A 16,737-nucleotide genomic window follows, 5' to 3' on the forward strand; every position below is an offset into this window, starting at 1 on the left:
TGCTGCGCATACCCCCGGTCTACACATTAAAAGATTATGACGGGGACCTTATAGAGGGATCTTTTTATGAGAAGGAATTACAGAAGGTACAGTTGGGTAAAGACAAAGTGTTTCACGTGGAGGAGATTCTAGATCAAAAGAGAGAAAAGGGTCAAAAATGGGTGCTGGTCCCCTGGAAAAACTGGCCCCAAATGTTCAACAGTTGGGTATTAGAGCAGGATGTGGTGGAGGCATCGGGGGTTAATTTAAACCCCCATGCATGATAAAATACATCATTCGTGTGTACACCGGAGTGCATCATGGAACACAGCGGCTTCTACCTGACTATCCTCCGTGATGCGTCCGCACATATATATCGTAATAATCAGAGTTCGATTTATACAAACAATTTTCCAAAGCCTATAGAGTTATCAGAGGCCTGGGAAGTAGGTCTCAGCGAGATTACATACCCCCATAGCTGGTATAATATCAAAGATAAGGACCGTGATTTTTTTGCAAAATGTTATCGGAACCTGCGAAACTTATTAAGGTTAAAAAAGGGTCCTATAGAACCGTCGACAGGATCGTCTCCGAGTTGAATGAACGCCTATCGCAGAACAATATGGAAATATTCCTGATGTACAACCCTATACATAAACGTGTACAAATCTCAGGAGATGCTGCCGGGGGGATAAAGACCTGCGGTAATTTAGCCTACATGTTGGGGATGGGACCCAATAAATGGACGTATGTGAAAGATAAATTATTCCCATTCCCCGCGTATATACATGCAGGATTTTACAACATTTGTGTATACCGACATCATATCCTATCAAAGGGTCGGAGACAGCTGTGTGCCACTCCTGAGAACGGTATATATAGACGGAAAGGATGGGGACATAGTCACTGTCACCTACGACAAGCCACACTACGTACCTGTAAGCAAGAAATATATTGAAAACATTCTTGTTGAGCTTAAAACGGATCAGAACGAAAACATTGAATTTACTTATGGTAAAACGATTGTACAAATCCACTTTAGACCCACAAAAACCGCTCTACATATATAATATTAGTATTATATATTTTATATACATAATACATCTAAATTACAAAGGGTTATGGAACACCGACATCTCGACCCTAACCGGTATGTCTCATACTATGTTGATCAAGTGGGTAATGGGTTACCCGGCTATTATGGTTCCCCCACCATGTATGGTTCGGGGATAGGAGGTATATTTCGTAACCTCTTTAGGATGGTTTTACCGTTTATGAAGAGAGGCCTCAGCATAGCCAAACCGCATTTAAATTCAGCAGCAAAAAATATAGTAAGTGAGGTTGTAGCCAATGCTATGACCAGAAGGGCGTCACCAGATGTCGAGCGTCAAGAAGGCTCGGAGCTGATGATGTTGTCTCGAATACCAAAAAAGAGACCTCCGGGTATAAGGTGCAGGCTTGCGCCTAAAAAATGGAGGTTAACGGTTAAAAGAAACACAGTTAGTCAAAGACGGGGTAGAGTGAGGAGGTCTGGACCAAAAACTGTAAAAAGAATATTCTGAAGTATTTTCTAAAAGAACAAGCACCATGGCTCTTTTACACCGCATGTCCTCTGAAGCTATAAAGACAGAGCTCGATCTTTTCATGGCCCCCTTAACCCAACATTCATTCGAGAGGTCCAGTTGTGTGGAGATAGCCCCACTCTCTGCCATATCAGACAACGGTCCCATAGAGTTTTTCATACCAGGCCACGGTGACAACTATCTGGACCTCAACAACACCTTGGTGCATTTGCGTCTAAAAGTGACCAAAAGAGATGGCACTGATATTGCAAACGATGCCAAAGTGAGTCTCATTAATTACCCAGTGGCCACCATCTTCTCCCAAGTGGATGTGACTTTGGGGGAACGTCTAAATCAGTCAAAGCAGTGCCACATACCCATACCGGGCCATCATGGAGTGTTTACTCAACTACTCTGAAGACACTCAAGACCCAATTCAGCGCAGGGCTGTTTAGCAAGGATACTGCAGGAGGCTCTATGGAATCGACAGACCCATCCACCGGTGCAAACAAAGGACTGGAGGCACGCGCTCGCTACTGTGCAGAATCTCGAGAGTTTCATCTGCTAGGCCCTATACACTGACATTTTCTTTCAAGAACGTTTACTCTTAAATGCGGTTGATTTAAGACTAAAATTAACCAGGGCCAAGGATGAGTTTTGCCTAATGTTTGCACAGGACGGGGACTTTAGTTTAAAAGTGTTGGGGGCCACGCTTTTTATTTAAAAAAGTTTCTGTATCTCCGGCAGTTCGTCTGGGTCACTCACAGGCTTTGATGAAAGGAAATGCCCTTTACCCTCTCCAAAGAATTTCCATGAAAACCTTTAGCATACCTGTGGGCAGCAGAATCTGCAGTCAAGAAAACCTATTTCTAGGCCCTTTACCGCGATACGTGGTTATAGGTTTGGTTGATCATGCCTCCAATACGGGCAGCTTAAATAAAAACCCATTTAATTTTCAACACTTCAATGCAAGTATGTAGCTCTGTGTCAGGACGGACGTCAGGTCCCTGCTAAGGCTTTCCAACCTCAATTTAATAACATATCTGTGCGAGAATTTTACAATCCGTTCCTGGCTACCGGGAGGCATCTAAAAGATCTATCTTTACCTATTGACAGAAATTATTTTGCAGAGGGTTACACAATGTATGCTTTCAATTTATCCCCTGATGATGACACCTCAGGAAATCTTTCGGTGGTGTCCAAGGTAACCTCAGGCTGGAAATGCGTTTCCGTACATCTTTAGCCTGTACGGTTAGCATGATTGTTTATGCATGCTCTGATTCAATCTTGGAGGTGAATAGCTGAGGACAGGTTTTAGTAGATTATTAATAAGAATCGTTGAGCAAAGATATAAATACCCATGAGTTGGAAGGGCTCATGAGCCGACTGATTGGAAAACAATTTTGCGGAGTGTTGGCTTGTGATGAATTACCTATGGAGAAATGGATGGTGCGGCCTGCCATGTTTATTGTCAATACCCATCCTAAACATGCCGGGTAAACATTGGCTAGCTGTGACATTAGAAGAGGAAGGAGGAAGAAAAATCTAAACTTTTTTTGATTCCTATTTCACATTTCCCCAAATCTATTAAAGAATTTTTGACCAAAAACTGCTCAAAGATATACTACAACATCAAACAAGTGCAAGATAACCTTTCCACTACATGCGGTCAACACTGAGTATTCTACCTATGCCAAAGAGCCCGGGGAATTTCTTTTGAAGAAGTTATGTCTCTTTATAAGGATGATTTAAGAAGTAATGTTGTAGCTTTTGTTAGAAAATATCAAAAGTGTTCAAATGTGTATCCTATAAGAACGTGTAATCAAGGCGTATGCTCACGCCAAATGTTTCAAGAATGCCACAAATGTTAAATTCAATAAATTTTATTTGAAAAAATAAGCAATTTAATCATAGTCATTCAAAAGTCATTCAAAAGTCTAACCACCCAGAGAGATCGGGATTAGGGAAAGGTCCGGAGGCGTTCAGGGGGGTAAATGGGTTATCATCATTCATTTCATAAGGATGCGGGGGTTTTGGGGCATCTTTAGGGGTGCTGTATCTCGTTGAAGGTTTGTGTTTTAAAGAGTGAATCTGTTGACGAAACTTATAGTTGGGTACACCCGAGAGGGGAATGTTGAGGATGGCCAGGGCCTTAAGAAACTGAAGCCACCCTGGAGGTCTTCTGTCATCAGCAACCTTGTGGGCAGATGTGGTACTTTTTAAGCAAGTCAAGCATATGTGAACCCTTAACAGAACCCTGAAGGATAAACTCTCCTTTGTCATTCCAAGTAGCATCCCCAATTTGAGTCTTTTATCTTGTTCATAATGTATCTAACATTTTTCCTGTTACGTGCTGGAACATGGGTTAACAAGTCATGCATAACTTTATCTTCAACAGGCATTTGATCTTCAGACGGTAAGCTCACAGGTACAGGCATTACAGGAGCTTGGCTCTCGCAAGGCTCGTCATCTTTTAAAGGGTCCTGTAGGGAAATAGTTAAATGGCCTGTCTCTCTCTCCCCTTGTTTCACCAAGGACAAATACCTTTGCAAGAGGTTTGTGTATTTTGGGACCTTATCATAGGGGTTCAATCCTTTTTGATTCAAAATATCCTTCATGGCCGTATCCAAATCATTTTCCGCTGTTTGTCTGATATTTTCAGGACCCTGCACTTGTTTTTTAAGTCTTTCCAACTCTTATTGTGGTACCAGATCCATTTTATTGGCCATCACCCTGTGTTCAACCCCCACGTCTGGCAGCAATAAGGGCACGGCTATACTTAGTAAAGGTAGAATAAAACCGCCGGACTGCTGTATGCTATGTTGTTTCTTTTGAAGGCTGACCCTTTTATTGGCAAAGAGTTTGATCGCGGTCTTTTGTCTCTTTATTTTTTTCATTTGTGTCAGGGTGAGTGGAATGCGTCCTTTGAGAAGATTCAAAGCAATCTCACATAGGGATAATATGAGATCTGAAGAACAGTGACCCAAGATGGCCTTCCATTCATTAGATGTAGCCCCAACTAGGCTTCTCAAGAGGGGCAGGTTTCTTTTTAAACGCAGAGACATGGTGGTTACTTTTTAGGAATGTACGCAGCCGGCCACTCCCACGGGAACAGACCTGTTCGTAGCCTCAGGTGTTTGAGTATTTGCTTTTAAATCCACGATTAAATAAGAAAATGGCGCTTTGGTAGCGTCCTCGTGGCTTTCCATAAAGTAGGATTTCCTTCCCGGGTACATCTGCTGAGCGAGAGTGTTAATTTGTAGTTTGTCTTTAGGTTTTTTGAACAAAACCATGTAATTGGCGTTCAAACTGATGGTGCGGATATTTTTACCTTGGTGAAACACATTCTGCACCAAGTAAAGCACGGACAGGTTTCTATGATGAGTATATTGGGTAAATGCTCGGGCAATTTCGGGATGTTCGCTACCTGCAAATAGCATATCGTCCAAAACCAGCAGATTGATTTTATGAGGAGGTAAAAGATCATCATCAGACAGGGAATCAGGTATTCCTTCAACAAACTTGATTTTTATTGTCTTCAACAAATCATAATACAGAGAATGACAACAAGAATAACACCACACAACATTATCAGGCTTTTGAGATAACACATGTTCAGAATTCTCTAAAATACTTTTTACAAAACAAGTTTTACCACTATTAGAAGGCCCTGCGATTAAGGTCGAAAATGGTAGTTGCAACCAGGGGTCAAAACCTTCTACAGCAGTCATTATATCTTAAGCTTTAAGACACACTGTAGCATGTAGCATAAGTCAGTAGCCAAAGGGCAATGTGGTCCCGTCAGGCAAAAGCAGTCTCTTGTCATAGACACCCCCTGAATCTTTTAGTAAGTGGGGCGTGGTTAGAGTGTTGGACTAGTAACCGGAAGGTTGCAAGTTCAAACCCCCAAGCTGACAAGGTACAAATCTGTCGTTCTGCCCCTGAACAGGCAGTTAACCCACTGTTCCTAGGCAGTCATTGAAAATAAGAATTTGTTCTTAACTGACTTGTTTGGTTAAATAAAGGTAAAATAAAATTCCTCAGGATGGAAGCCCTTTTTATCCCTAACAATCTGTTTGTAGGAGCTCAAAATCTCCAAGTCACTATTCCTGTCATTTAGGAACCCCTCAACCAAGCGTGTGATTCCAAGTTTACACGTGGGGCATTTTCGTAGTTTTTTGAGTCACGCCTTTGGCTTTCAACACCACGTGGTTCTTTTTAGTCCTAAAAGCATAGCTTTTGGGACCACAGGAGGATCATTCTGTGATATGGTCACCCTCTGCGAGTTCACTTGTTAAGCCACCCAGATAGTTGCTGAGTGGGGGCCTCCAATCCCCCGGTTTGCTTACATAGACCACAGAGTCTGTATCGTGGTAAAGAACCCGCCTCTGAAGCTGCTCCGTGAGCTAGTACAGTTCAAGTCGGCCATAGGCCGTGGTAAATGCTGCAAGAAACACATTTGCATTACCCGGGTGGTAGAACCCACTTCTTGTTACGTCGCCATTGCACCAAGGCAATGTCTTGACTCAAGAATGAAAAATGTGAAATTTCCTATTGGTCCGAAAAAACAAATTCCAAAAATTCTTCGGGGTCTTTAATAATCGACGTTGTTAGCATATTACATCTCTGCGATAATTTGCCCCAAAGCGAATTTAAGTACAATTGACACATTTCGTTTGGTTTTGTTGACCTCTATTCTGTCAGGGTCAAGAAGTATGCCTTCTCTGTCGTGATAGTCTTGAATGTACCGGTCTTTGCTCTCTTGATCTGTGACCGATGCAGGATAGCCTGAAGCCATTTGCTTACATCTCAAGAAGGTCTTGGTGTACTCTTTAAAAAGAGTGTCTGATTTCTTGGAAAAGTTCCACACTTCAAAGATTTTGGCCACCTGATACCCCATATCTAAAGCCTTAGAGAATTCAACTGTGACCCACACCCCTGTCAGGGCTCTTTCTTGATCTGAGTGATCACATGGGGTTTGTTGTTTGTTTTCACTGCAGGTGCGACAAAGGGGAAAGAAAAGTTTTCCTTGAGGGCCCCTGTAAGGCAACACTGGTATAAACAAACCCCTAGGAGGGTAGACAGTTGCTTTGATCAGACCAAAATAGTTTTGAGTTAAGTCAATCACGATGAATAATTTCCAGATGCCCCATAGGATAGCATGAGGAACTCATTACATGAGGATAAAGGGATGTAAAATCTACATAGCCTATTGTCTCGTCGGGTTGCGCTACATACCGCAATGTCAAAGCATTGGTACGGCCGCCATACAAGGCCTGTCGGGGTTCCAGGTATGTCATAGCTGGAAAGGAAGGCTTGAACATGAGGATTAGACTTTTTGAGGGCGGTCCATTCGTGCTCCCACAAAACCTCCACTTTTAGGCCGTAAGTAGCCTGTAAAGAATCCAATTTGTCTTGAAACTCTTGGTACATTTCCCCAAAAGTCTTTTGGGTTTGGACACACATGGTCTGGGGCACAAAGCAAGATTTACAACCATGGAAGAAACAACCGTTGTACTCATACACGGTCTCAACCCCGTCAATCTGGATGTAGCCATCTACATGGTAAGAGCCACACACCTTCTCCCCCCGATTCAAAGCATGTTGAATAAAAATGTCTTTATCCTGGGCCATATACTCCAACCATTGAATGGACCCACTAGAGTATGACTTGAATTGGCGTCGGTAGTTGTCAGGCGAGGGGATAGCTATAGAGGACGTAGGCAGATAGTGTGTACGATAGGTTTTCATGCATGCCGATGCAATAGTTGTACAACTCCAGGGGTCAATACCTGCATCTTTGATTACCTCTTCTCTGAATCTGAGGCATCCTTCACGAAGTATAACCACATCATTGTCACAGTGTTTCCATCTCTTTATGGAAATCAAAGGCGCCATGTCTTACTGTCTCGTACCACGTCATGAATCTCTCACGCTCTTTGGGAGACATTTGATCACACCCGTACATTTCTGGGCTGGGATAGGATCCTAGAAGAAAAAGAAACGCACACCTATAAAGACGAGGTGCTGGCTAGCGGAGTAGAAACTTGAAAATAAAAATAAAAGAGAGCCGCACACTCTTGGAGCTCAGATGCAAAAATTTAATACCAACGTTTCGACAGGCAAGCTGTCTTCATCAGGGTATAATCACAAACACTGCGGGATGACTCGTTTATATAGTGTCAAAGGACACAGGTGTCTGTAATCATATATATATCCCATTTAGCAGACGCTTTTGTCCAAAGCGACTTACAAGTCGGCTGGGACCACTACTTTTTTACATATGGGTGGCCCCAGCGGGAATCGAACCCACGACGCTTGGCGTTGCAAGCGCCATGCTCTACCGACTGAGCCACACAGGACCCATGGACCCATGGCCAGGAGTGGCCTAATATCATTGGTTAATAATCAAATATTAAAATGTCATACAAAGAACAGCATACAAACAAATGGATAGCATACGATCATAGATTAATTTGACTATACAAGTTTACACACAATTACAATGGCAAAATCACAATAATCACAAGAATGGCTTCAGATCAAAGTCTACGTTGAAACCGAAGGGCGCAAGGGTCTTTAAATTAAAGATCCAGGCAGCCTCTCGTTTTAACAATAAATTATCAAGGTCACCCCCTCTCCTAGGGAGGGTGACATGTTCGATGCCAATATAACGCAGTGACGAAATCTGGGATAGGATCCGACATAATGTAGATTCTCCTCAGATGTGAAGAAGTGGGGGAACCAGCCTTTCACAGAGTTTTCAAAACCCAAGGCCTCTGGCATTTGAGCCAATCGCATGGGTAAGAAGCTTAAACTGTCAATGTATCTCTGGTTGAAGGCTAGGTCTACAAAACACAAGATTTTACTACCTTGAGCTATGACCCGGGGTGCCACGCCTTGCTGTATCAATGGGTTCAGAAGAAGGTAAGCGTCGTAGGCTCTAGCATTGTGCGCTATAAATGTGAAGTTTCTGTACTGTGGCTTTCTAAAATGTTTTAGAAAGAGTAGTGCACAATTGGATCCTTCTGCAGACCACTTTTCCCCCTTGAAAGTCGTGGTCGATACAAAAATAGGCAACTGATCTCCCGATTGCTGATTTGTCTCAAAATCTTCGAACACATTTCTCTGAATGTTCATCTTCAGCCAAGGGCTGAATATAACACTCGTGTGGCACTTCTTGAACCACTTCAGCATCTCTGCTTTTCAAAGGCCCTTTACAGATTGGACAATGTATGATTCCACACACATCCGGTTTAGGGCTATCTATTTTAAGGTTGTAATTGCAATGACAGCCGGTATGGCAGGATGGACACCCATATGGTACCCCTATGAACGCTGTGATGTTGGTAACGGTGTAGTAATGTTCGTTTTGCACATAAAAGTACAGAATCTGAGGATGCGGTTAGGGGGTGTTTTGGAACTTCAAGAGAGCTGCATTAGCTCTACTGTGGTACAAAACCACAATCTTGATATTTAGAAAGTTTTCAAATTTGACTATGTCAGAGAAAGCCACAGCATCCTGTATACCGAGACCCACGGCCGTTTGGATCTCTCTAGCCTTTTACAATGCCGTCAGATCAGTACATCCAGGGTTAAGTAAATGCGCTAGGCCTATTGCAAAACATAGCTTATTATCGGGATTGTGAACGTTTATGAGGTAGGCCCTTTTATTGCTTATGATTTCTGACTGCATTAGGCTATCAAGCTTCCTTCTCTGCCCACCACCACCATGGGGTTGACGTATTATTTGCACTACAAGCTCAAGGGTCCGATCTGCTATGACGGCTAAATTTGACTGAACAAGGCGTTCTAGCAGCGCGATAAATTGTTCAAGATCTGCTTCGCCATTGGGTAAAATAAGAGATACTGTGTTATGCAGGCTATCTCCACAAATCTCCAACTGTAAGACATCACGTGGTTCGCCATTATCTCTTGCCGTCTCTAACAGATCGTTCAGAGTGTATATTATTATTACGTAAAACACCGCATAGTCAAGATTCTGATTCACCCATAGGAAATTGAAAAACTGTCGAATCTCTGTATTGTTGAATTTATTCCGGTACACAACCCGGACACGTCTATCAATACCATCTCCCTCCAGATTTATTAGACAATTTTCCAATTCCCCAAAAACATCTTATGGCGTTTCAGACTCTACGGACCTGGGCGTTACTGGTTGGTCTATCACTGTTGGGGTGGCAGGGGCCGAAAATGTCTGACTCTCGTTCATCCGATGAATTAAGGTTATGAGGGCGTCGGGAATCTGTGATAACAGGTTTTCATCGGGCGTCCCTGACTCGTTCATACAATTAATCATTTCTAGGAGTTCTGGCGGTATCTGTGCTAAGAGGCTTTCAACTGTCTCACCTTGTTCATGTTGTTCTGCCATTTGGATAATTAAGGATGTGCGTTTTTGGGTATTTCTGGAATGATAGGTGTTACATGTATGATTTTAGCATCTGTATTTGCATTTTTTAATCGGTTTGCTGTTTAACATGCGTGGAATTGTTCTACGCCAGAATAACATATCGTCTCTGTACTGTCTCTCAATTAAAACACCCAGTCGTTTGTATAGCAAAACGTTCCTCGATTTCAAAGCCCTGGAAAATGTGAAAAACCTTGCTTGTTCTATTGCAGATACTGATGCCATAAAATTGACGGGGTCGATAAGGTTGGCCGCATCACAGAATAACTGGTCGTCAACATCTGAAATGTCATAAAAAACAGGTCTATCCTCCGTTTTGCTTGTTTCATAGGGAATGTTCGGTGCGCCGGAATCCCCCAGCTCTAGATGTATGTGTCCTTCTGTGACGTTTTTTCACCGGGGAGGAGATTGAAAGAAAATAATACATGCAAAATAGGTTATTAAATATAAAAATATGTTAGATACATAAAATGTCAAATACATTTCAGGTATGTACTAGAGCCCAGGTTGTGCGCTGCTTGTTGGGGTCTGGAATATGTCGTGAGGGGGTGGAGGTTCCCGGGATTCGATCCCGGATACGGGATTGAATTCAACAACATACAGTGTTCGCCACAAATAGTCATATTAAACATTCATGAAAATACAAGTGTCTCACATGCTTCAAAAGCCTAGAATCGTTCCAATCCACCTGCGTTGTCATATTTAAAAAATAATTTATTGCGAAAGAATAAGCTGCGATTATCTGAGCATAGACCCCCATATCAAACTACTTATTCAACCAGCACTTGCATAACAAAGTCACAGATTGCATTAAAATAAATCGTTTACCTTTGAAAATCTTGCTCTGGTTGCAATCCCAAGGCTCATTGTTACACAATGAATGATCGTTTGTTCGGTTAAATCCATTTTTTATAGCCTAACACCAAACATTTTGTGACCGCTTATCGCGTTGAATTTCCTGTCATACAATTTTCAAAGTAACATCCAACGTAAAGAGACTCTCTTTTCCTCGTCTTTTCCCTCTCTATCCAGTCATGTTTGGTTTACTTGCAATCAACTCTTTGTTAGGGAAGACAATGAACTCTGATGGGCCATTTTGCGGGACCTATTGATATGGTAATACAGATTGGAAGACAACACGTGAGGAGCCCATTGCGCACCAATTATATGACCACTGTCTCGTTGATTGACTCTATTTTAACCCAATGACCACTGATCTTCTTGAAATCTAGCTGGGTAGATAGCCAATGAGCAGATGTAACTGGAAATATCCCATGATTCATTGTTGTAAGACAAACCTATTCACTGGAGGCAGGCGTAAAGATCGTTCTTTCGCTATTGCCAATTGAACCGTGAAAGAGTGATTCTAATTACGCACAGACGTTTTTCAGTAATTTGCTACTTCAACTGTTTATTTCGCGAATAAAATGGCAAATAAGTCAAAGAAAGTTACCTCTAAGACTAGATACACGAATGTAGAAATGATTTTGGAAGAGATTGACCGGGATAGTGAGACAGATTTGGCAGAGATTGAAGTCTCCATCAGCTCCCATAGTTTCGATTCTGAAACTGAGGACTTTTTTTTGAACGGAGAGGACATCGTTTTGGACTGGTAAGTTGCTCTCATGCTAATGCCGTTGTTTGACTTTTATATAAAATATTATTAGTGATTGTTTTTACATTTTATTTGCAAAAATGGCTAAAGTACACGTTAGCTAGCCATTGTGAGTGAGGGCCTGTTTCTTTGAGAACGCATGGTCTACCCAAATAGCCTATTTTGAGGCAGGTCCATTTCACTTTTGCAATTGATGTGGAACAGCACTTTTTATACATGTTTATTATAGCTGTTTTTACATTTTATTAGCTATATATAGCGATGTAATGAAATGGCTAAAGTACACGTTAGCTAGCCATTGAGTGAGGGCCAGATTCTTTGAGAACGCATGGTCTACCCAAATAGCCTATTTTGAGGCAGGCCCACATCAATTGCCAAAGTGATATGGAACAGCACTTTATGTTCCCTGTACTCTATATGTATGTTTATTATAGCTGTTGATACAGGGCTACTCCCTGTACTCTATATGTATGTTTATTATAGCTGTTGATACAGGGCTACTCCCTGTACTCTATATGTATGTTTATTATAGCTGTTGATACAGGGCTACTGCCTGTACTCTATATGTATGTTTATTATAGCTGTTGATACAGGGCTCATATGTGAAACTATTCTAACTGAACATTATCTTTCACAGTGGCACTGACTCCGACTGGGAACCCCCAGTGCCAAGGTGTCCACCCCCCTCTGAAGCTGGTTCATCCAGCTGTACCCCTGCTGTCTCTGGCTCCACACCTCCCGGGCCATCTAGAGGTGTGAAGAGGAAGAGGGGAAGTGTGCCAGCCACTAACAGAGGGACAGAAGGGCGTTGGCACACCGTCCTAGAAGATGATGTGGAGCCACCACAACCAAGTTTTAGGCCGATAAGGAAGCCAGGACCTCAGGTGAACCCGACCTCCAATTACACCCCCCTTCAGCTTTTCCAACTGTTTTTTACACCATCTGTTGCAGGTTTGCTCGTGTCCAACACTAATAAGAATGGGAAGAAGAAACAAGCGGGCAAAAAGGTAGCATGGAAGCCCATATCCATGTCAGAGTTTTTCTGCTACCTTTCTCTGGTCATCTACATGGGGCTGGTGAAGCTGAAAAGCCTGAAGGACTACTGGAAAACATCAGCTCTGTACAAATTGCCTTTCCCCATGACTGTTATGTCCTGCAAGAAGTTTCTGATGATTTCACAGGCGCTTCACATCAGTGACCCAAAGGTTGATGAAGAGAATGAGAAGAAGAGGGGCACAGCAGCGTTTGATAGACTGCAAGATCAAGCCGCTCTACCACAGCATTGTTGAGGCCTGCAAGACGTATTTTCAGCCAGCTCAGAACGTGTCAATCGATGAGAGGATGGTATCCTCAAAGGCCAGAATTGGACTCAAACAGTACATGAGAAACAAACCAACCAAGTGGGGTTACAAGCTGTTTGTTTTGGCTGATTCTGCATGTGCCTACACATGCAATTTCTTTGTCTACGAGGGGAAGAACAGTTTTGCTACCGGTAAGGGACTCAGCTATGACTCTGTAATGGCGTTATTGGATGTTCAACTGCTAGGGAAGGGTTACAAACTGTTTGTGGATAACTTCTACACAAGCCCTACCCTGTTTGCAGACCTAAGGAAGCTGGATGTATGGGCTTGTGGCACCATTCGTACCAACAGGGTGGGCTTTCCGAAGACGAAGGTGAACGACATGCCTAAGCGGGCTGAGCGGGGGAGCATGCGATGGATCCGTGAAGATGGCCTGCTGTTTGTAAAGTGGATGGATACCAGAGAGGTGGTGATGTGCTCCACTATCCACAAGTCCTTCAGTGGGGATCGTGTTGTCAGGCGTGTTAAGGACGGTGCAGGGGCATGGACCACCAAAAATGTCCCCATTCCAACTGCAGTGAAGGACTACAACAAGAGCATGGTCGGAGTCGACCTATCGGGCTCGCTAATCGGCTACTACAATGTTCCCCACAAGATAATGAAATGGTACAAGACCTTCTTCTATCATTTCATCGACATTGCCGTAGGGAATGCATTCATCCTACACAAGGAAGTGGCAACAAGCTGTGGAAAGCCCTTCCTCTCACAGAAAGACTTCAGAGAGCAGCTCATCAAGGAGCTTGCTGGCTACAGCACCACTGCAGCAAGCCCTGTCCCTTCTGCTCCTGCCACAAGTGTTCATCTGCCCAAATATATTTGCAGGCATGGATGTGCCTAAGGGCCAAAAGGGCACAGCATGGAGGCGTTGCTGTGTTTGCAAGATGAAGTCTCCCATCACATGCAGCACATGCTCAGTGACCCTCTGCTTTACATCAGAGAGAGACTGCTATGGCATCTGGCATCAGCAGCAGAACATTGTCTAGAGTTTTGGCAATGTTGGTGGGGTTATGGCAAAGTGGGTCTGCGGTCTAGCTGAGAACACCAGTCTGCATTCTAGCTGAGCTAGGGTCATTATGTTATATCTGGAGTATTTTTCCTGTCTTACCTGGTGTCTTGTGTGAATTTAAGTCTGCTCTCTTTCTCTCCTTCTTTCTCTCGGTGGACTTGAGCCCCTGGGACAATGCTTCAGGACTACCTGACATGATGACTCCTTGCTGACCCCAGTCCACCTGGCCTTGCCGCTGTTCTAGTTTCAACTGTTCTGCCTGCTGCTATGGAACCCTAAACTGTTAATCTTTTCTCCTGAGGTGCTGTCCTGTTGCACACTCTACAAAAACACTGATCTCCACCCCTCATTGCCTTGTTTCTTTCTAGGTTTTTCTTAGCCACCGTGCTTCTACACCTACATTGCATGCTGTTTGGGGTTTTAGGCTGGGGCTATGTAAATAGATTTGATAGAGGACTGAGGGTGTGTAAAAGCGTGTAAATAGTTACATTTACAAATAAACATGGATGTATATTTTTGTTTTTCATAAAAAAATTGTTTTGTTTTTTTTTTTTTCAAAAAATTTACATTTTTGTGGGGGGGCTGTGTTAGAATACCATTTTGGTATTTTGTATATGGTTATTGGTTTCAAAATGTGTACTTAACCAATTTGGCCATTTGGGTAACTTGTGTGTGGGACACCTGGGTGACTTCACAATAAATGTCATGTAGCACACACATTTTGGAAGTTATCATTTTGAAATTTTGCACAGGTACTGTTGGCCTCTTAATTTTTGCACTAAAATTGTCCCCATTGTCTTATCTGAATTTTTGTTTTATCTTGTTCATTTGAAAGATGATGATACAAAAATAAATAGAAAAAAACGAATGTTTTTTCCCATAGTTTTATCTAAACCAGATCTATTGTGTGTTCTCCTACATTCAATTCAAATTTACAAACTTCAGAGTGTTTTCTTTCAAATGGTACCAAGAATATGCATATACTTGGTTCTGTGCCTGAACTACAGGCTGTTAGATTTGGGTATGTCTTCAGGCGGAAATTGCACAAAGTAGGGGGGTAGTCTTAACAGTTTAAATGGTGAGTCATTTTCAAAACCAATGATTTAATTCTGAATATTTAGTACCTACATTTTACCACGCTTTATAATTCAACATTTTTTTACTATAAATTACAGATAAAGGGTCCGGTAAGCCCTGACCATTATCCGTTTCCAATTCACCATCGCAAAGACGTTTGCCCGCTCCATCGAAGCTCCGGACATTTTCACTCCAGGGAAAGATCCGCCTTCGGCCTTGTGGGTCCTGGGTATGTCTCAACGATAACCTCGGCCATCGTAATTGTTCACGATTTTCGAAAAGACTGTCCAGCTTATTCATCAGTGTTTGGAAAATATGGTAATCGCGCCATTTAAAACTGAACATTATTTGAAAAAAATGTACATCCTTGCATGCTTTGGAAAATACATATGAACTGACAGTTTGTCGCATTTGCACTGTCAAATTGTTCACATGCTAAAATTGTCACTCTGGAGTCCGGGGTATACGCCATTGAAGCGACTCTTAGGGCCATCAGATCATTTCGTCCGCAGACCTGTTCTTCCAACGCATATCCGGATAGACTTGAAGCACTCAGGGCCTGTTCAATTTGACACAGTGCGAGTCTTATTTTAAGCCATTCTCTCATCCTTAGCGCTGGAGAAAAACTCTCAGGTTCTGCCCGATAAATGGGTTTGGACCCTCTTAACCGTAGATTCCTCAGGTTGGAATATGTAAGACTCACTCGTACACAAAAATCCTTTAAAACATTCTGGAGCCTCACGCAAAACATCCTCCAGGCTTTTGTCATTGGATTCATGACATGTGCTGCAGAGCACCCCGAGAATTGGCCTAGGAGACATATTTTTTATGTTTAATATTTGGGCCTTTATTTTAAAAATCGCAGGCCTTGTTCTGGATATTTATAATGCATATGCCACAGCCAATACCCCAGGACATTCCTGCTTCATCAGGTAACAACCATAAGGGCAATAAAACTGGGGGTGGGGGACATACACGTTCCAAAAGTTCTAACACTCAACCCCCCCAGTTCAACCAGGCCCCTAGACATCAATCACCATGACTACTTCAAAGGATGCAATATAGATATAAAATAACACACCCTGTAACACGTGACCACAGGATGGCCTGGCCGGAGGCCCATATTTGGACATGTACACATCATGACACAGGGTCATAAATCAATTACTTTGACCCGTGCCTTCTATTTTATTCTCTTAGTTGGTTAGACAAAAATCTGGTAATATGAACGAAGTGTGTGCCATTTCATGCAAACATTTGATTTTGATAATGCTGTATGTAGTTTTGGTTGTACTGTATCTCTGTTCCCGTAAATTTCCAATTCTGATAAGAATAAATACAGGGTGGGAGGGTGAACATGTTGTCTGGCACTCGTCCAAAAGGGGAGGGTCAAGAGCAGAACTGAGTTATGGTCTGGGAAAATGCCACGATAAAAGCTTGAGCCTTGGGTGAAGCAATTTAATTTGGACTTGAATCAGACCCACGTTATGCTGGTGGAGCTAGTGTTGCAGGCCGCTGTGGCTCTGTCTCTCCCTCTCCTCTCCAATGGTGAAGTGCTGTGAGTACATCATAAATAAAATCGTTTTCAATGTGGTAGAACATTTGGTGCCACAATTCTAAAGGCAATACATCAGCCATCATTCCTAGAATTGTCATGGTAAAACGTGTCAGAAACATTGATGAATAATAAATATTACTTCTAAAAATTG

General features: G+C 42.6%; 2 protein-coding genes across 2 annotated transcripts in view; both read left to right on the top strand.

Moving 5' to 3' along the window:
- Window positions 1–11,289: 11,289 nt before the first annotated feature.
- Window positions 11,290–14,666, top strand: LOC135522091 (piggyBac transposable element-derived protein 4-like). The gene is made up of 2 exons (XM_064948029.1): window positions 11,290–11,581; window positions 12,222–14,666. Exon 2 carries the CDS (start codon window positions 12,794–12,796, stop codon window positions 13,781–13,783), a length of 990 nt encoding a protein of 329 aa, XP_064804101.1. The 5' UTR covers window positions 11,290–11,581; window positions 12,222–12,793; the 3' UTR covers window positions 13,784–14,666.
- A 1,799-nt stretch (window positions 14,667–16,465) lies between these two features.
- Window positions 16,466–16,737, top strand: part of LOC135522092 (complement C3-like) — a 43,227-nt gene continuing 42,955 nt past the window's right edge. The window contains 1 exon segment of the mRNA XM_064948044.1: window positions 16,466–16,586. Within this exon segment, the coding sequence (XP_064804116.1) occupies window positions 16,516–16,586 (71 nt within the window). The 5' untranslated portion in view covers window positions 16,466–16,515.

This window comes from Oncorhynchus masou, chromosome 4 (genome assembly GCF_036934945.1).
Source record: "Oncorhynchus masou masou isolate Uvic2021 chromosome 4, UVic_Omas_1.1, whole genome shotgun sequence".
NCBI classification, from domain to species: domain Eukaryota; kingdom Metazoa; phylum Chordata; class Actinopteri; order Salmoniformes; family Salmonidae; genus Oncorhynchus; species Oncorhynchus masou.